This window comes from Poecilia reticulata, linkage group LG21 (assembly GCF_000633615.1).
Source record: "Poecilia reticulata strain Guanapo linkage group LG21, Guppy_female_1.0+MT, whole genome shotgun sequence".
NCBI classification, from domain to species: domain Eukaryota; kingdom Metazoa; phylum Chordata; class Actinopteri; order Cyprinodontiformes; family Poeciliidae; genus Poecilia; species Poecilia reticulata.
Genome location: NC_024351.1, coordinates 4,299,146 through 4,320,968, shown reverse-complemented (window position 1 = coordinate 4,320,968; position 21,823 = coordinate 4,299,146). Strand labels below are relative to the sequence as shown.

The 21,823-nt window shown below is 37.1% G+C and overlaps 1 protein-coding gene across 1 annotated transcript in view; it reads right to left on the bottom strand.

The window, feature by feature from the left end:
* The window catches only part of man1a1 (mannosidase, alpha, class 1A, member 1), a 125,270-nt gene that overhangs the window by 15,328 nt on the left and 88,119 nt on the right, over positions 1 to 21,823 (bottom strand). The window contains exon 5 of the mRNA XM_008397245.2: positions 14,508 to 14,602. Coding sequence (XP_008395467.1) covers positions 14,508 to 14,602 — 95 coding nt within the window. The remainder of the gene's footprint in view (positions 1 to 14,507; positions 14,603 to 21,823) is intronic.

The following is a 21,823-nucleotide window of genomic DNA, read 5'->3' as shown; positions in this document are numbered from 1 at the left end:
GGTTAGAGACGGAGGGACAGTTAGAGATGGAGGGAGGGAGAGATGGATAAGTAGAGGGATAAATTATGGATAAATGAACCTCTATGGATGGACAAAGATGGATGAGTGAATGGATGGATGAATGTGTTTATGGATAAATTGGTGGTTAGACGGATGGATGACTGGATGAATTGATGGATGGATTGTTGGTTGGTTGAATGGATGGATGAATAATGTATGAATGATGGATTATGGATAAATGTATTGAATTGGCGGTGGGACGGATGGATGAATGGATGGATTGTTGAACGGATGAATGGATGGATGAATGTTTACAGGCATTATTGTATGGATTATCATCATTTTTCTATAGATTTTAACAGATGGATCAACAATGGAAAGCTCAACATAAAGTCTGATTTCAAACTAATGGAAACAGAAATTTAAACAGAAATTAAAAACAATCCCAACTATTTTCCAAACTTCCCGTTTCTCTAGGAAGTGTCATAAAAAACAAACTTGCATTAAKGTGACAAAGAGACGATGAGGAGATGAAACGGTGACCCAGGAGTTAAGGGTCAAATAAAACATGGAGGCATTTATCAGCTGGATCCTGGATGGGAGCATTAAACCAGCAGCCGTTTAAAACGGAGCAGCTCCTTTGATCCAGGAGACGTCTTCGCACTACATTTGCATTCTTCTTCTTTTGTTTTTTCGATTTTAACAAACAGATTCCTAAAATAAACCAGGAAGGAGGCAGATCGACATCACAAAAAGCTGCATATTTTTCCTTTCTGGAGAGCAACCTGCTTCCTTGACAAGTACAAAAGACTCTGCAACACAGTGTCTGCAAGATCATTAAAGCCACTGATGAGACAATTTCAGGCCAAGGACTGATGACTCTGATGGCAATGCCTCAAGTGAGTACTCATGAATACATATTGGCTATTTACTTCACTGTCACTGCAACACGAAGCGCACAAAACAACCGCCGCATTCAGGGAAGAGATCCAGCAAATGAGAGGAAGAAGAAGAAGAGATCTGTGAATTGGGAGAAGCGGCACACTCGCACAGATCTCTTTAAGGACGTGGATGAACATACTAATTATCCCCCCTTTCAAGTCATCATGCTGCACAAGGCGTAATTTGTTTCCCATTACACCCTGGATTTAATCAAGGCAGCCAAACAGAGGGAGGACCAGGGGAGCAGCAGGCGGGGAGACGCGGCGGGGTCACCGGTGAGAGACGGACCCGTCAGCGGAGACCCGGGTTCACCGATGACTCAGTCTGAATGCACGTTTAACCCCTTCAGGCCCGAATCCACTGGGATGKACGGCTACAGCCCTTTATTCTGGGTTATATTACCATTATCAGTCATTACTGCTATATTACTATCATTAGTTTTTCCTCAATTAAAAAAAAAAGATATTATACAAGACAGATCCGGTTGTTATTTACTACTGTCATCATTATTAATATGTACCTGTAGATTTTCTACTCTTGTCATGAGTTAGTTTGAACCATTTTTGTGTAATATAATGTATTTATCTTACATTAAACAGGCACATGAATGTTATAACATGGTTTTAATTACAGATTGTGGTTAATTATTGAATTGGTAAGCGATATATTTCATTAAATTGAGATAAGCGTCTAATTCTTTCTACTCATTTTCAAACATAAAAGTAATGATAAGTAATTATTTTGTCCTGCTGATTGTTTTCTGTCTTTAAATCCAGTTTTAAATGAATAAATCAAATATGGCTGATCATGTAAGTTTAAGAGAGAACCTAAAAAGATCTATAACAGAATGAATTTATACTGGATTGATGGAATTGCCAAATTTGAATTCAAAGTTTGATATCGTTCATTTAATTTATCTTGGTTTTAATTTAGTTTTGATATTGCTGAAATAGTTTATGTCTTTTCATAATGTTTGTTAGACGTTGAAGAGGTCGATTTAAATGTGTTTAATTTAATTTTGTCTGCGTTTTAATGAATACCATTAAATCTTTTTTATAATGTTTGGCGTCTGTCATGGTAGAGAATAACGCGGATCCTTAAATAAACAAATGTAGGAACTTTGTAATGGGCTGCACAGTGGCACAGTTGGTGGAGCTGTTGCCTTGCAGCAAGAAGGTTCTGGGTTCGATTCCCGGCCCCGGTCTTTCTGCATGTTCGCATGTTTGCATGTTCTCCCTGTGCATGGTGGGTTTTCTCCGGGTACTCCGGTTTCCTCCCACAGTCCAAAAACATGACTGTTAGGTTAATTGGTCTGTCTAAATTGCCCCTAGGTGTGAGTGTGTGTGTGTGCATGGTTGTGTGTCTCTGTGTTGTCCTGTGACAGACTGGCGACCTGTCCAGGGTGACCCCGCCTCTCGCCCGGAACGTTAGCTGGAGAGGCAGCAGCACCTCCTGACCCCACTGAGGGACAAGGGTGTAAAGAAAATGGATGGATGGACTTTGTAATATGAATGATTCTTATTACTGAGTATTTTCCTTTTGACTAATAACATGGACAGATGGATGGATGGATGGATGAGTTATTTGCTTAATGGATGGATGGATGGAATAGATGGATGGACAGATGAATGAATGGATGAATCGGTCTCTTGATGTATTGATCAGTGGATGGACAATCACTATGACGATGGACCGTCGGGTACAAAGTTTAGACAACGAGTCAAAAACCTAAATTTTATCTTACTCATTTCCGCTCCACTTTGGACCAAATGAACCAGTTTAAAAACATTAAACCAGTTTCTTTGTTTCCAGTCCCATTTGCTCCTGTTCTGGGACTGGAAAATGGCAATAATCCATCGTAATACCGAACAATGGAGCTTCGTCTGGCCCACCTGGGTCCACTGTTGTGTTTGACTAGTGAGGCACATTGCCCACTGACCCAGTTAGCAAAGCTCCTTGAACAGCTCCACAGAGTGGGGAGACACTAATTTAAGTAAATTATTTGGCTAATGTCCTGTTGCATTGCTGAGAGTGGAGCGATCTTATTCAAATAGTACGATGTTTAAATGGATGAAGTGCACACCTGGCTTTGATTTCAGCTTTTTAAGGGATCATCAGGGAATTAAATAAATCAAAACAAACTTCACTTGCAGCTTCTTTCATGCCTCTTCTCATTTAGTTATTAGTAAAAGCCTTGAGATGTTGAATAGAGCTGTGGTAGTGGAGTCTTTATTTTTTTAAAATGCACCAAGATGAGAATTTACTCACTCATTCTCTTTGAGGCGCACAGGAAATGTTTATGAAACGTTACGGTGACCCAGAGCTGCAGCTTTATCAGGAGATTATGAAAAGACCTTCACTAATGCACCAAGGCTGATACGCAACTTTCATTACACATCCAGAGATCAACATAAATTATCCAACTCTGATTGAAGTGATATGATGCTGTTTGTTTGAAATGGTATGGATTTATCTGCTTGTCCCACATTTTAGGTAAACATTGTTTATCTGTTATGTATTTGCAGACCCAGAGGGGTCAAGGTGTTGATGAATAACACACTGATGCTGCTGTGATTTAAATTAGGTTCCACTAGAGGACACGAGTCGCTCCTGGTGAGGTTTCATTTCAGCGATCAGGCCCGAAACCTGGGAGTAGTGATGGACTCTGACCTGAACCTTCAGAGCCACATTAAGACAGTCACAAAGTCGGCCTTCTATCACCTGAAGAACATCTCCAGGATTAGAGGACTTATGTCTCAGCACGATCTAGAGAAACTCATCCATGCGTTTATCTTTAGCCGCATTGATTACTGCAACAGCGTCTTCACAGGTCTGACTAATAAATCAATCAAACAGCTGCAGCTGATCCAGATTCTGCTGCTGTTCTCACTAAAACCAGGAAGATGGAGACATAACACCAGTTTTAAAGTCCCTGTGGCTCAAAGAATAGACTTCAAAATACTGATGTTACTGAATGGTTTAGCACCACAATACCTTAAAGATCTGTTATTACTGTACCAACCGTCTAGACCCCTCAGATCTTCTGGTTCTGGTTCTGGTTCTGCTCTGCATCCCCAGAACCAGAACCAAACGAGGAGAAGCAGCATTCAGTTTCTATGCACCACAAATTTGGAACAAACTTCCAGAAAACTGTAAAACAGCTGAAACACTGGGTGCCTTTAAATCCCAAATTAAAACCCACCTGTTTAGAGTTGCTTATGGCTAAATTAGGGTTTTAATGTCTTAGGTTTGAGAATCCTTGTTAGATGCTAAAACTCTGAGGTTTGAGAATCCTTGTATGTTTTTGTTTTTACCTTTTATCTTTTTTTTTCTTTAAAAAAATCTCTTTAATGTTTTTATCTTTACTTTTTAATTTCTTTTTATTTCTCTTTCTCACTGTTTACGTTTTAATGATGTAAAGCCCCACAGAAAACGTCGCAGTTAAACGACGTTTAACGGGGTTTAGAGTCCCAGTTGACGGCGTTCAACTAAAACTAAAAGCTTAGAGGTTGGAGTCCTTGTCCATCGGTGTTTTTGACTAAAGTACCAGAGGGTTTGAGTCCCAGTTAAACGACATTTAACTGAAGTCCTAAAAGGTGTGCGGGTTTTAATGTTTTTATCTTTTTTTAAATCTCTCTCACTGTTAATTCAATGTCACCTGCTGTTTTTATTTTAATTATGTAAAGCACTTTGAAATGCCTTGCTGCTGAAATGTGCTATACAAATAAAATTTGATTGATTCAAACCAGCTGAAAATCACAAAATCATGAGTTTTGCAGCCTTCAGCGCATTCTGCCGAGAGAACAACTCTTATTTAAAGAATGACCTTCAAATATTGGTGGGGATTTTTCAGATTTTTGGTGCCATGATTCAATTTAAAAATACATTTTTGAATCACAATTGTTAATAATGATTTCTTAATGTAATGGTGTTCAAAGTATCCTTTTGATTTACTTAAATCTGCTTTGAGCTAAAACGATTAATCGAAATCATGGTGATTAATCGATAATTGAAATAATTCTCAACTAACTTAGTAATCGATTAATTGTTAACTGGAGTATATAGACTCAAGAAGGCCAACTGTAGTAATCAGTCAAAACTTCACTAAGTATATATATATATATATACATTTGCATTTAATATAAAAATACTTTTGTCTGCAAATACTTTTTAGCCAAAGCTCCTCAACTAACATAGTTTTAGCTTAATCTGGTTCAGATTTACTGAAGGAATGCCATGTTGTTGCATTTTAGGCAATGAAATGGGTTCTTATTTACAAAAGTAATTTAATTGCTTATTTGCATCTTTTACATAATTGTAAAAAAAAAAATGCTGAAGTTTTTTGTTTCAGATAAATCGCTAAAATAATTGTTAGCTTCAGCCCTAGACAGAATATGCATTAAAATGTCACATTTAATAAATTTTTAATAATTCATGTCAGAAGGCCATTTATGGCCCTTTTTAAAGTTTGTATACTCTAACAATTCATTGATTAAATTAGTTGATGATAATTTCAATAATCGATTAATCACGATTAATCGTTTCAGTCCTAATGTGAATCGATTTTTAGGCACACTCCTACTTTAAACTTCATATATTAATAATCAAGTTTCCCTTCCAGGGTCATGAATTAATCAAGAAACATTAGAAGTGCACTTTGTAGCTGGAGAAAAAATATATATTTTCACACTTTCACTGTTCTCAGCCTCAACAGGAAGCCTCGACTTCTCTTTTTCCACCTCATTTTCTTTGCTCTAGCCTCAAAATCTATTGCACCTCTCCTCCTGGAGCCGCGAGGAAAATGTGGATTGCGATAATGTCAGAGTTTGGGTGGCTTAATTAGAGACCTTTAATCACGGCTGCCTCAGACCGCCGCAGGTTGCTGCCGAGGAGAGCGGCTCTGAGAGTTACAGCGAACGTTTGGGCAACTTGTTCTCTAAAACAAATTTGTGTAACTTGAAAGCCAAGAATTTATTTTATGGTTAGGTAAAAAGATTAGGGTGGTGATATGGTGCTACGACTTCTGTCTGACCACAGCGTATGTGGTCAGTAGTTGGAGGATTTGGGCTTTTATTGATTTTATAAATCAATCAGAATCAACAAAATCTTTGACCAAAAGTAAACAAAATAATGTCAAATAAAAATACAGTACATAAGTGACTGCTTAAATATTCAACACCTTGATTATTAAGAAAATGTCCAGAAATGGCCTCAGAATCACATCAACTAGGACTGGGTGATAAATTGATTCAAATTTTGGGTTTTTGAAGATTTAATTTGTGGAAATCTGGATTTTTTTGGACAATGGATTAATAAAGCCAGAATACGATTTCTTTTCTTTCAATTATCAGAATAAAGTCGCAATATTACAAAAACTCCAACACAAAAATGAACAAAAAATCTAAATGAGGACTGTTGAGTATCTTGTGAAGTTATACTTTGTTATAACTTTTACAGATAATACTTCATGTTTAATAGAAAAACTTAAATACTTAAATCGATAGTTATTGAAGCAATAAAGTTTTTTTTTCTCCGTTTTTTGTTGTAATTTTCAGATGTTTTTTCTGGTAAAATTGTATAATTTTTATGCTGATATTTTTGTAATTACACTAAAATCTTTGTAGCCTGGCCTTAATAGTTTACTGTATAACTCACAGAAGGGATGGCTGGAATAAAAGCCAATTTTTTAAAAACCATTTGTAATTTCTATTTTCTAAAGAAAAAAAAAGATAAAAAATTGGAAATGAGAGTTTTTAATTTTAAGTCATATCGCCCATCTATAATAACCAGAAAAGGTCTCTGGTCTAAACATGGCCGCTACATGCTAAGCTAATGAAATATATATATACACTGCTCAAAAAAAATAAAGGGAACACTTAAACAACACAATATAACTCCAAGTAAATCAAACTTCTGTGAAATCAAACTGTCCACTTAGGAAGCAACACTGATTGACMMSRSGRRSSYYCSYSKKGTCAATCAGTGTTGCTTCCTAAGTGGACAGTTTGATTTCACAGAAGTTTGATTTACTTGGAGTTATATTGTGTTGTTTAAGTGTTCCCTTTATTTTTTTGAGCAGGATATATAATAATTTTTTTTTAGATTTTTTTGCTCTAGTGGCCTTTATTTGATAGTTAAGTGACAGGAAAGTGGGTAATGAGAGAAATGGGAAGACATGCAGCAAAGGTCGCCAAGGCCGGGAATCGAACCTGGGACAGCTGCGTCGAGGTCTAAGGCTTCCATATGTGGGTTGTGCTTAACCCCTGCGCCACCACAGCACACCCATGAAATTATTAATTAGTATTTTAAACATCTGCTTTTGTTGAAATCAAATGTCTGAATCTGTAAAAATCTGATGGGATATTCAGTGAAATGTTTCAATTGAAGTCAGAAACCAATCATGTAACGTCGTCCTAAGATCCCCACACATGAACACATCTCAGCTAAACCACTAAATACCAACTCAGATAAACAGTTCTCACAGTTATCTGCCTCTGCTCAGCCAAACTGCATGAATTAACAACTTCATTTTCCTCTAACATCAAGAAGAAAATGCTCCATGACAGCGTGGGCCAACATGAGGTCAGCTGGAAAGAAAACAACTCTCAGCTGCCAAACACATCCATTCCCATCCAGACGTATTAATCACAGATGCAAATTTGCCCCAAAATGGGATAAAAACACAGAGGGAAAGAGACTCTTCCATTGTTATCAAAAACATGATTGTTTTTTTTGCTCCAGTTCTGTGACGAAGTGGATTTTTCGCCATAAATTACTGCCATTTGTGACAGCTGTTAATGCAAGAACAATACTAGAGAGACGAAACAGTGATGTAAGATATTCTGGACCTAAACAAGGTGAATGCTTCCACATTTTACTACAAATTAACTTAATTTGATGTTCAAAACTTAATTTTTACGGACAAAACTGAAATCGTAGCGTCTCTTAATAAATAAAATGTGGCATAAAACTAACACCTTCATTGTAACATGGGGGTGGCAGCATCATGATGTGGGGTTCTCTCAGGTTCCCTCATTCCATAATCTACACTATACTATCAAAAGTACTGGCACACTTCCTCTAATTCATTAATAATGGAACTAATTTTTCATGTAGCACTTTAGCTAACTTTTTTGCCAACATTTAGCCCACTTGGCTTCCAAGCAGTAATGACATTTATATTCATGCTCTTATTTTGAAGGAGGTTAAGAGTTTACAGGTAGGCGTGCAAAACCAAAATTTAACTTGAGAGAAAATAATTGAGAACCACTGCTTTAACCTGGCAGAATGTCTTTAGGATTTCATTTTCAGACTGTGAGCCAAATGTTTGTGTCCAACATTAGTGTCTAACCTCACAACTGGTCAAAAATCGACATGACTGAACTTCTACACTTTAAAATATACTGTTATGTTTACTTTTAATTGCAGGATTATGTACTAATTTTTGTTGGGGTTTTTTTCTCACATATAAACAATAAAATACAGTTATGATGTGGTTCTAGTAAGATATGTGCAAGAGGCTGTAGATGTTGCCAAAGACGTTGCATTTATTCAAGATTTTTATGTTAAAATCTAATGATTCAAAGAAAAAAAAATGCTTTAGTATATCTGAATACAATAAGATGGAGGTGTACATGTTAGTGTTTGAGGCAATCATTGGCTCGGTGTCTGTGGAGAGGACGGAGAAGCTAATTTCAGGATCCAAACACCTGAATAAAGGCCAACAAAGCCCGCTGCCTTGTATACACACAGATATACAATAGCCCAGCTCATTAAGACCAGCCAGTATGCAGTGCAGTGGGAGTGATTTGCAAAGGCCTTATCAGTCTGGATGTTAATAAGAAGAGCAGTGGGACATAGTGGCCAGATCTGATAGCAACAGTGGAGCTGCTGTGTGCCTGAAAGACAAAGTGACAGGGGGAAAAGGCTTCTAAAAGGTTTCTGTTCCAGGTTTAAAGTATAAAAAAGCCATGAAACAACAGAGAATGAAGATATTTATAAAGACAAGCAGCTCAATGATGCTGCAGATCTCTAAAATTAGAGTAGCTACCCTAAACAAATTCTTAAAGACAGAACTTTATGAAAATGTTTGAATTAAATCTGTCACTTAAAGGGGAGATATCAAGCAAAATTCAAATTTTGTAAATTTTTATACTTCCATTTGAGTTTTGTACTTGTTCTAAAAACAACCCAAGCTCTTTAAAAACCCCGCCCAATCGTTTTTTTGCCGTCTGGAAACTGAGCTGTTTCGAAAACCTTCCAAATGTAACGTCACAAATCAGTAGACAGCCGTTGCCTAGCAACCCCAACAGAATTCCGCCAATCACCTAGCAACCCAAGCAGAGCTCTAGCACGTTTAGTCAGCTGGTACAATTCACTGTACAATGGTAAATGGAAAAGACAAGTGTTCTGATGTTCATTCAGAAACATTCTTGCTTTGTGTTCTTGTTGGTTGTGCAGGAGTCTCCACTTCTACTTTTCAAAGATGTGTGGTTTTAATATTTGCTCATCTGTTTGCAGTTAACATTCATGTGTGAATGTTAACTTTGGATTGTAGGACTTGGCAGGCAGCAGCTTATTTGGATTTAAAGTGACTAGAGGGACTAAAACAGCTCAACACAAGCAGAAATCTGTGAACAGGTTTTGAATATCCCATACTACAATGGGATATTACAGCTACTGTAGTTAATAAAAAAAAAAAAAAAGTAAGAGTAAATTTCTGCAAAAAACCCTAAAATTTTCAGATAAATCTCAGAAATTTTCTAGAAAAATAACATGGAAACTTCTGAGTTTCAAAAGTCAAAAACATTTGACTTTTCAAAGACATTTTTTTGTTTTTCTAGAAAATTGAGATTTATCTCAAAATTTACGATTTTTTTTTTATTTTGAGTTTTTTTGGTGGAAATTTAATACTTCTTTTTTTTCTGTCTACAACGTACCTAATACGCCGCTGTGCCATCCAGACCAATCCCAACCTGTTGAAGGAAAACTAATGGGCCACTTTTAAGGACTAAAGATTAAACTAAACATGTTTGGGAATTTCTCCACCCTGGCTGCAGCCATCTGGTCTCTCCTGTGAACACTGTGAGGCTTTCAGCTCTGTCCGTCTGGCTTTAGTGCTTCTAGATCTGCTCTAATGAGCCATGAGATCAACAGGGACAAATCCAGTGGATCTTAGCAGCATTTTCCACTCCGCCAGCAGGAATCAATGAGCTCACATACCGATGAAAGGAGGCGAGGAAGTTGCAGAGAAAAAGAAAGTAAAAGTCTGTTGGATGTGGGAACATGGGGCCGGCTTTATGACGTAGCTTTGATTTATCGCTCCTCTCCAAGGGGCCAACTAGAACTTGTTTTTGGTGAATCCAGCAGATAAATCAACTGGACACAGAGTTCAGATCTCTAATCTCTAAAAATAACTCCCTAACCTTATTTCTCTACAACGTCTACAACTAATTTAGTGTCCTTTCATAAGACCCAACAGCTGGGACGTTTCACAGCAACACAACTCAGGTTATCAGATCAGTTTTATATCTGATTTAAATAAACTCATTTAAATTCAGTGAATAATTTAGATATAGAACTAAAAGTTTTGTTTTCTATGTATACTTGAAAATGCCGCAGGAAACAAAGTACAGTGGAGAAAAATATAAATAAACTTTTTAAGAAAAAAACTGGCAACTGCAAACTTTGGCAGAATTGCTTTATTTTAGCCATATTGTTCCGTTTTCAAGCTCAAACGGCCTATTTAAAGTCACGCCACATTATTACTACTAGTATAGTACATGCATGTTTTCTATTTTATTTAATAATCCAACTCAGCTGCACATTTCTCTTAATCCAAAAGCTTTTTTAATAACTATACAATATGTTGTAAACTTGCTCTCACTTTTTATTGTTTTAATTAAATAACAGGTGAAATGATTACAGCCGCTAAATTCTGTTTCTGCTTACATTGTTGCTGCAGCGCCCCCACAGGCGAGGAGGGGAACAGCTTTTTTAACTGGCTTGTTTGGTTTTACACAATGCAGAAGGAAAGTGAACCACACCAGATGAAAAATTTAACAAATGTTGCAATTTTGAACTGAATTTACCAGAATATAAATTTTTTTAGTTAATTCCAGCTAAATAATGACTTGGCAACTAGGCTAGTTTGGCATCAATGACAGTTTTCTTCACCATAAAAAAAGCAACTTGAGAGTTTTAAAATGCAGGTCACTACAAATAAAACTTCCTCATGTTATCTGCATCTAATATTCATATTTCTTGACGATTTCAAGACATTAAAGCGTGGTAAAAACAAAAACGGAGGAAATCTGTAAGGGGGGTGAATACTTCTTCCATGTCTCTGAAGAACAGAGTTGTTATTGCAGAGCTCGACTCCCATGGCAGCAATCACAGAGGCAGAGTCAGCTCAGAGGTGAAACCTGTAATCAGCCGTCTGCAGAGAACATGTAAGATGACAATCACAGGGAATGTTTGATTTCTACGAACAACAAAACCAAGCATTACAGCCGGTAATAAACACCGACTCCAGGAGTTAAAATAACAGAGAAAGTTTGAGGTTTGACCTCTGAGAACTGGAGCTGCTGTTTGTCCTCTGCAGGACAGAAAGACAAACTTTACTGAAGGATGAAACAAATAAATCAGGTCAAGAAGAGGAGGAGAGCAAGGACGAAAGGGCGAATCAGAGAAGAAACTAAAACTTGTGCAGGGGGGGAATAACTGAAGGTTACACACAAAGTGTTTCACCTTTAAACTATTAATGTGGGTCAATCTGAGATATGAATAAACACTTTAAATTAACAAAACAAACCTTCAACTTAAGTATTTAAAAAGTCTCTTTGTCTAGTTTCTAGTGCAAATAACTTACTATAGTTGAAATAAGACAAAACTAACTTTCTTTCAAGTATTTTTTAACAAGATACAGGAAATTATTTTGAGTAAATAATTCCTTTGACAAAAAATGCTGGTTTCATTGGTAGATTATTTCACTAATAACAGAGTCAAAAGGTCACTTTAAAAGTAAAATAATCTACCAATGGAACAAGTATTCAAGTAAAAAAGTATTTGGTAAAATGTGCTGAGTAACTGATCAAATTATCATTTCATATTTAAAAATTACATAATCAGAAAATATCAAATTAAATGGAAATTTTGGTATTTTAAGGACAAAACGACAATAATTAATAAAAGTAACAACAAAAAATAAAATCAGACAAAATAAACATTTTCCAAATCAGTTTCTTTCAATGATAAACAAAACACTGCAGGAGAGTGTCCGGTGAATTTTTTGGTTAAAACGTGTTTGTTCTTCATTCAGTGGGTAGAAAATCCAGAAGTTTTACTCAAATAAGAGCAGAAATACTTCATAATAAAATTACTTAAGTAAAAGTAAAAAGTACAGAGGAGTAGAAGTACACCGAAAAGTACATTTTTTTGGGAAAAAAAAGTTACTCAAGTAAATGTAATTGAGTAAATGTAACTAGTTACTACCCAACTCTGATGTTACTGTGACTGCTGCATGGGAGTGTGTGTGTGTGTGTGTGTGTGTGTGTGTGTGCGTGCGTGCGTGCGTGTGTGTGTGTGTGTGCAAGATATCACAGCTCAAGTCATGCAGGTAAAGTCATCATCTACAACAATCTGCTGCAACCTCAGGGGGGGGAAAAAAAAATCACAGATCTGAGCTGAATCCCATGAACATTAAAACACACACACACACCTGCAGACACACACACACACACACACACACACACACACCTGCAGAGACACACATACACCTGCAGACACACACGGCGCTCCCCCAGGGCGTTCCTCTCTCCAGGAAGGAGGACGTGGGGGGCGTTGGGGTCCATTCACCCGTTCAGGCACAATGGAAATTAATTTGTTACAGCACATTTATCGTCATGACAACCTGCCTTTTAATTAAAAGCCAACAAACAGCAGAGCGTTGCGTCTTTCTCAACAGAAAAGGAGAAAACCGGAGGAGTGGAGTCTGCAGGATGAAGAATGACTTCAGTCCAACACCAGAATTTAGTTTGTTTAAAACAAAGTTGTGAAAATTAGATTTTAATTTGTTACTCCTGCTCGCTGTTGCAAAATTATTCAGAAACTTGAGCAAATTTATGTTTTATATAGAATATTAACATGTTTTAAATCTGGAGTTTCCAAACCCACAATGAACTTTCAGAATGTTTTTTTTTATTATTCAATAATTATTACAGTAATTTAGCATAGATGCTGCCTCATACTGTCATATTTTAGATGGCGGAAAATATGTTATGGCTTTATTAACAGATAATACAAATACAATCTTCCTTTTTGATTATTAGAAACTATGTAATATTTTACATTAATCACATCAGATTTAATTTTATTTTCACGGTTCTTATGTCGTTTTGAACTTTTTGGTCTTTTTCTTGTTAGAAATGTTTCCATTTCTTGTTTGCTAAGCTAGCTTCAGGAGCGACGCAGCTAAATGAATTTGACTGGCAGAAAAATCAACATATAAATCAATTATTTTAACTTAAATTTTCTTTTTTTTAATCACTGAAAAGCAGAAAAAAATTATGAAATTTTTACAATAAAAAAATAGTAGAATTACTTTTTTTTGCATGCTTTTTTCTCATCTCTCCAACGCCCCCTGGTGGCCACTTAGAAATAACTGCTATAGATCATTTTTGAATCCTAAAACTAGTAATTTAATTAAAGTTTTATTTTAGATTTTGCATCAAGGACAAATGCCTACGAAAAGTTACTTCTGTTAAAAAAATGACAACGGGATTTTCCACAAATATCAGAAACAATTTAGTTTCATATTTTCTCCATGAAGCATTAAGATGCCAGAAAAATCTCACTAGCAATTATTGATTTTGAGTCCATAGTACCTTAATATTGGTAAAAAAGTGCTATTTTTATTTGCAGATTATTTCACTAAATCATTTAACTCTAGTCCTAAATTAAATAATCTGCTATTGGAACTACTTTTCATCAGTATTAAGGCATCATTTACTTAAACTCATTTCTTGCTGAAAAGTGACTTGCAAGTTAGTACACTTAAAATAAGACAGAACTAAGATATTTGCACTAGAAACTAGTTTGTGTTTTTGCAGTGTGTTACATTTCCAGCTGCTTTATAAGCAAATTCATGTTTAATAAACAGTTTGTAGAGATTGAGGGAAGACTTCTTACGGTTAATCTATTATTTAAGTACAGAAAAACATGGTGACACCAGTCAGATGGAAACATCCAAGTGATGGAAGACGACCAACAAAACGATCCTCCATCTTTATTTGTGGTGTGTGAAACCAGGGGAAGCTGTGTGTCAGCATTTCATGGAGTATTAATAAAACCTCCTTCAGGTTTATAACCTTCAGAGAGCGCTCGGGGAAAACAACAACGCGTGCGTGTGTGGCGGGGCGGCGCTGTCATGTTAAACCAAAACATCTCGGTGAGTGAGAGCGGCGAGCCGCAGACCACACGGCGCTTTAAAGCAGCAGACCATCAAAACGGAGCGGCTGTGTGGGGCGCCGCCGGAGTGGACCGCCGGGGCTGTGTGAGTGTTTTACCTCTTGAGGTTGAGCAGAGCCCAGGGGATGCCTGTGGGCGTTTTGAAGGCTGGCAGCAGCTTTTCACCCAGCTCCACCGCCTTCCTGCGGAACACCTGGGAAAAAAACGAAAGCGTTTGATTATCTAAGGGTTGCACCAGGAGACACATTTGTATTTTCTCCAGCACAGCTTTAAAAATGACTAAATACAAATGGTAAACAGAAAAGAGCCTCCACAGGAACAGGAGTTTAGTGAAGGGAAGCTCTATCTTGTTAGCCAGAGAAATAGTTTTTGTGTTTTGTTGAGAAAAATCAAGATAAGCTCTATAGAGAGTTTGCCTAGAAAGTCCGGTTCGTTTGTGGAGCTGTGAATGCTAATCAAACCAGAAATGCAAACTCTGGACCGCCTGAAAACCTCAAGCAGCTTGTGTGAGCACCAAGCCGACTGCAGACCACTCCAAAAACAGGAAGTGGACTACACCGCAGGGCATTCTGGGTAAATACAACCAAACAAACATGCTGGCGGAACAAAATGGTTTGAAGATTTTACCAGTGACAGAAGAGAAATACTACAAACGTTATTCCAATTTTGTTTGCATTTTATGAAGAAGGAAGTTGGGCTCAGTGTCTTCTTCAGAGGTTTTATGTTTCCTTCAGTGGTTCTTGATGCAGCGCCCCCACAGGCAACAAGGGGAACAGGTTTTCCAAAAGGTTTGGTTCGTTGGAGACAGCGGAGTGTGAAAGCGAACCAGGTGAAAATGTAGCAAATGTCGCATTTTTGGTCTCACATGAACCGAGTTTATCAGACTAACGGGTGCGAAAACACCTTGAGGCAAAAAGTTGTTGATTAAAGAAAAAAATATCCAAGGTGGAGAAAAGTTCTGCTAAAAATCTCAGAAATTTTGAGTTCAACATTCCATTTTTACATGAAAAAAATTTGGATATTCGGTTGAAGTCATAAGTTAAAACTTAGAGGACTTTTGTGTCAAAATTCTGAGGATTTTTTTCTTACTGTAAAATTATAAATTTTTTAAAATTTAAAACAGAGAACATCCAAGTTTCTCTAAACTACAATATATTGTTTTAGGTAAAAGAAAAACAACAAATAAGAATTTCAGCAGCTACTTTATATCTCACCTGAAAGATTTTGACTCCTTTCTGTTATTTCTTTATCTTTTTGTTGCTTCTTTTTGAATTAGATGTCCCATGATGCAGTTTTTAGATGCACTGGTTTCATTCTGCACAGTTTTGAAGCCATAACGTTAAATTTTCATGCGGAGTAACCTTCGATTCAGAGCCGACTGCAGGGACGCTGCGCTGCTTTAAATAACTTCATGAATATTAAACAAATGAAAAGGAGACCAAATACACCTGGATCTGCACAAAACTGGGTGATGATGTCCTACTAAAGTGAACATGTTTATAATCTTTTCTACACTAAACATCGATCCTGATCTGGTTTTAAATGATTACCTTCTTATAGACTTTCACAATTCTGTAAATTAATAATATGTACAGAAGAATAAAACTCAGTTTCTTTCTTTTTCAGTACATTTACTTAATGGGTAAAGATAAATTATTGGGATTCCTAATTTTCATGACCAATTCAGTCTCCAAATCTAAATCTGATAGAAAACCATTTTTTTCTGATTGACTTATCGATACAGTGTAGCTAATCTGTGGATTATTACTTAGATTGATCAACAACTGGATAGCAAAAGGTGCTTCGTAGATCATTTTTTACAGAATTTGAACCAAGTGAAGCTAAAAATGCAAATAAGGAGTTCTGGGTAGAAAATATCTACAGTCAAAGAAAGTTTTTTTTTTTATCTTAAAAGCAAAATATGAGTAATTTTAACTCAAATACAGCTCTGAATATATTGTACGTTCAGAAAATGGCCTTTTTCAGTATAATCCAGTTAAATATACATTGATTACTAAAATAGTTGATTATTTTCATAATCAATTAATCACGATTTATGCGATTAATCAATAATATATAATTTCTTTGCGCTTTTATCCACATCTAAATGTACACTCTTGATTTTTCAGACATTTTCAGTGAGATTGTAGTGTTATATTAAGGCTTTTTGTCCAGGGGCAACCATAAGTTTGGAGGCCTCTGTACTGTCAGCTGCAATCGATTAATCACAATTTATCCAATTAATCATTTATATATATTATTATTTAAACCTCTAAATGTATGCCGTTCCAAACATTTTCGGTGAGGTTATAATGTTATGTTCAGGCTTTTTTTTCCAGGGTTTGGAAAAGCGTGGAGACTGCTACATTTTATTAATCACAATTAATCCGATTAATCCTATATATTATTTATTCATGTGTTTTTTTTCAACCTCTAAATGTGTGGCCTTGATTTTCCAAATGTTTTCAGTGTGACTGTAGTGTTATCTTAAGGTTTTTTCCCAGGGGCAGCGATAAGAGTGGAGGCCTCTGTACTGTCAGCTGCAATCAAACCAGACTTCTCTGTCGGAGAAGTACCTACTCTGCAGGCTTCGGAGCGGTGTTAGGTGAGGGGTCTCGGTGTCTCTTTTGCAGAGAGACGTTTTATATTTAGCTCCAGGCACAGGTCCAGTTAAAATGTCAGGATATTGTGAGTTCTGCCCTAACATGCAGCCGACAGTTTGACACAGCTGCTGGCAATTCAGCAGCTTTATTGGAGCTGCTGTAGCTGACCACTGCCATGAGGTAAAATTACACTTTTTTTTATTAACTCCTGCTGCCACTTCTGACTTTTTAAATCAATTTTAAATCAGCAAAGCTACTTATTTATAACTCCAGCCTGCAAAAGAAACTATCTGATCCCAGCCTTGAGATTGAATTTTTCAGATTTGAAGGAGAGAAAAAACAAACATGAAGCTCTGTGACCTGTGTCTCTCTGTTCTCCGTCTTTCACACAAATACACTCAGAGGTGTGAAGTAGTAGAGACTAAACTGGCAGCTATCCACCCGAGGGACGAACCACTCAGCAAAGTCTGAAAGACGGGGGCAGATTGGATGACACGTTTTTTGCCTTTTAAAAAAAATAAAAGCTCTAGAGGGGCTGCACGTCAAAACAATGAGGCAACTTTACAGCGTTTCTTTGAAACCGGATGGCAGGAAAAAAATACTCTGAACATAACAGCAATGTACAGAATCCACAAGCAAAGACGTACGTTTACATTTTTGGTCTTTGAACAGATGCAGTTTTAAAGCAAACTGTCTGGTGGTTAATGAGAAAATTAAACAACCCTGACAATAATCACAGACTAAAAGAACCGAAAAAGCCTAAAGTGGTTGAAGCAACATGATGGGAATAGACTGTAGAAAAACATTCAGCCAAGATTTGTGGCCGTCTTCTGAACAGAAAGCAGCCAAAAAAATCCTTGCAATAATCATAAAATATTATATGTATTCAAGTACTGCAACTAACGATTATTTTAGGAATTTATTATTAGAAGATTAATCGATTAATCAGAAATTTTAAAAATGGCAGTTGGCAGACATTTTTTAAGCTCTTAAGCTTTTTGCTTATACTAACTTAGCTTAGGAAAATAAAACTAATTGAACGGATTAGAGTTTTTGTCTTTGCTACGTATGTTGGATGGCTTCAGGCTGTGCTTTGTGAACTTTCTCTGCATATAAACAACATTTCTAAATGCTCTCCAGATAGTCAGTTGTTAAAACAAGATATGATGAAAATCATGTGTTTATTTTCTGGACTCGGAGACTAACTGAGAGGCACGTTAAATGTTTTTCCTCTCAGTGGAGCATGAAAAAAAGCCACTGTGGTGGGTGAATTCAGTGGTGGTGAAAGTACTCAAAACATGTACTTAAGTAAAAGTACAAATACACAGACAAAAATGTACTCAAGTAAAAGTACCACATTAACATTTGTACTTAAGTAACAGTAAAAAAGTACTGGCTTTTAAAAATACTTAAGTATTAAAAGTAAAAGTACTTGCTGAATGCATTACCTAATCGTTAATATCATTAAGTGAACCGATCATATTTAATTTTAATACATGTGTGCCATTTTAATGAACAATGGCACAGATAAAGCATGTTGTGTTTACTCTGTAACATAGTTTAGACTTAGATATGTGATTCTATGCATCATAATTTCAGGGATAGAAACATCTWGTCTCCTGTCCTAACATAGCATGAACTTCACTTTTTGTTGCCACTAGTGGCTTTTATTTTGAAAGAAATCCAACTGAAAGGTGGGGGAGGACATGGAACCAAGGAGCCACGTAGCAGAGTTGTAGTCTAGACCAGTGGTCCCCATCCCCCGGTCCGTGAACCAATTGGTACCGGGCCGTGCAAGAAATAATTAAATATTTCCGCTTGGCTGTGCATGTCGGAAATAATTAAATATTTCCGACATGCACAGCTCTGCTGTGCATGTCGGAAATGTCGCCATAACTATGATTTATGCAGCCCTATTATATATATTACTGACGATTAGTCAGACATCTTCTCCCGCTCAGAGGAAACCACTGCGCATGTCTGGAGCTCCGCGTGCGAGTAAAGGTGGAGGCGATGGGTGACAACAGACACTAAGTCGCGTTATTGCTTGGATTTTACGGCGCCACCATAAATCCCTGAACTTCACATTTTAACGGAAAAAAAGAGCAACGCGACTTGGATGTAACGAGTAACGCGACAGTTTTGTAGAAATGTAGTGAAGTAGAAAGTACAGATACTTAATGTAAAATGTTGTGGAGTAAAAGTAGAAAGTACCCATTATTAAATCTACTTAAGTAAAGTACAAATACACGAAAATTGTACTAAAGGACTAAACGACAGATACTTCGTTACTTCCCACCACTGGGTAAAACATTACCCAACTGCACAACACTATTTCTTTGCAAAATTCATTGAACACAGTTTCTTTTGTTTTCAGCCAACTGCATTCTGAAACATCTAATTCATCTTTCATTTCTGAGTAAAATGCACTCTAGTCTGTCATTTTCTGTGAAGAAATGTCCACTCTTTGGGTTGTATGTTTTTAATAGCTTCTCTTATAATCATTAACCTGTCTTAAGGTGGGTGGAAAACTTTACTGAGGGAACTCTGTGGGATCTGCATAATTAAAATGCATAACATCCTGAGGCAGGAAACACAAAACTGACAACCTGTAGGCTAACGGCACACCTTAGTCACAGTTCAGTATTTCTGCTTTCAACAACAAGAAAACCTCTGAAGAAGAGACTGAGCGCAACTTCCTTCTTCATAAAATGTGAAAAACAAAAAACGAATCAGCATCAAATTCTTGTAGGATTTCTCTTTTGTCTTTGGCAAAAAACCACAAGTAATTTCTCCTGTTAGTGCTGGACTAGAATATTTGTTTTGGTTGTATTTACCCACAATGTCCTGCGCTATAGTCCACTTCCTGCTTTTGGAGCGGTCTCTGATCTGCTTGGCGTTMACATTAAACCGCACCAAAACTCACTTTAACCAAACCAAGACCGATTATAGACGGACCAGAGTTAGCTTTTTTTGGTCTGATTAGCATTCACATGGACTTTCTAGACAAACGAACTACAGCTTGATTAAAGCACAAATAAAATTTCAAGAACATACAATAAATATCCAAATGGCTTTCCATACTCTAGATATTATCTGTTCACTTGGCTTGCCAAATAGGTACAGCTATATACCCTGCTCTTTATTGATGGAAATCAAAGCTACGCAAAGCAGGTTCTTTAAATTTATAAATGGCAATATTCATTATTCCAGCATTGCTTTGGTGTGGAGTGCTTTTCTGTCTTACATTACCTAAAAACATTGTAGACTGCCCTCTTGAGAGACGGACTCAACCCAAAAAGTCACATATGTACCGTAATTTCTAACAACAACATGTCCTACAACACCACTGGCAGGTTTTATGTCAGAACCAAACATTTGAGTTTTGCCGTCACCAACAGCATGATGTGAACCAAAGGGTTAATTTCAGAGCAACGCTGTCAAGAACTGCCATCTGCTGAAGCACTAGAGAGCAGACGGTGCTCTGCGGCAGAGACAGAAAATAAAAAAACAAAGCCGGGTTTATTAGATGGATAAAACTTTCAGCCACCCAGAGTAATACTCTGAAATACATACAGCATAATCTGAAGGGAGAATGCCAATAACTGCTACAATATACCTGCGAGCAAGGAAACCGGAAAGTAGTCAACAGATTGCAGAATTTAAAACCCTCAGATAAAAAAAGCTGTTAAACTTTTCTTTTTAAAGGAATTGCATTAAGCACGCCTGCTAGACTTCAAGGATAGTCGGAGTGCATCTTCTCGCGTGTGTTTACCAGAAAAAAGCCCACCGGCTCTCATTAAATACATTTGCAAACACGTCATCACATCCACAGCAGAACGACCGAACCCAAAGGATGCTGGAATCAGATCAACAAGCGGCAAACAATAAATGAAAATATTGAACATTGAGCCTAAATCCAATTTTCCTCCTTTATCTCCGGACTTCCAAGGCAGAGTAAGTTCAGGGTGATGTGCGAATACATCTCTGTTTTATGTTGCACAAATGGGAGCCGCGCCGTGTCGTAACAAGGCATCAGATGCCAGAGATTAATGTCTTTAATAATGCTGGAAGCACACAGAGGGAAAGGAAAATCCCAGCGACGCACAGACGAATGAATTACACACAGCCCGAGTCCGAGGCCATCAAGCAAGCTGACAACAAGCTTTAATAAGCGAGTGAATCATACAGAACCTGAGGAACACGCTCAAAAACCCGCGGCTGATGCCGTTAGGAAAGGCTAATGTTGATAATCACATTTCACACCTCAGTGCCTGTGACAAAATATCCATCAAGAAGATTTACTGCTGCACTACAGTGTGTTTGTTTCTCAGAGTTAATCCTGGTTAATAGATAAATTAGTTAACAGTATGTGACAATTCAGTCCCCGAAGACATCAGCTGGCTGCTTCAGATGCACAACAAACGTTTATGAGCAGGAAAAAGGGAGAGACGGGGAAAGCGTGCACACTGAAAACAGAATGCAATGATTTGGAAAGCAGTAAAAAAAGAAAGAAGAGACATCAGATCTTAAAAGGGAGAATTTGCTGGAGGCAACATATTTCAAAGAGCTGACCCAAAAGCAAGTTTTACTTGGCATTGCATCACTCCTTCTAACATCTATTTCAAATTAGGAACATTACACATTAACTGTAAAATGGATGTCAGAACAATATTAATGTCTAATGGTCTTCAGTTTACAAATGTAAGAAATTCTGCTGCAGGGACGGACAGAAGACTGTTTTTGCTTGGATGGCACTAAAATCATGCATCTATCCATCACCGYAGCGTCTGACAAATCAAGTATTCTAT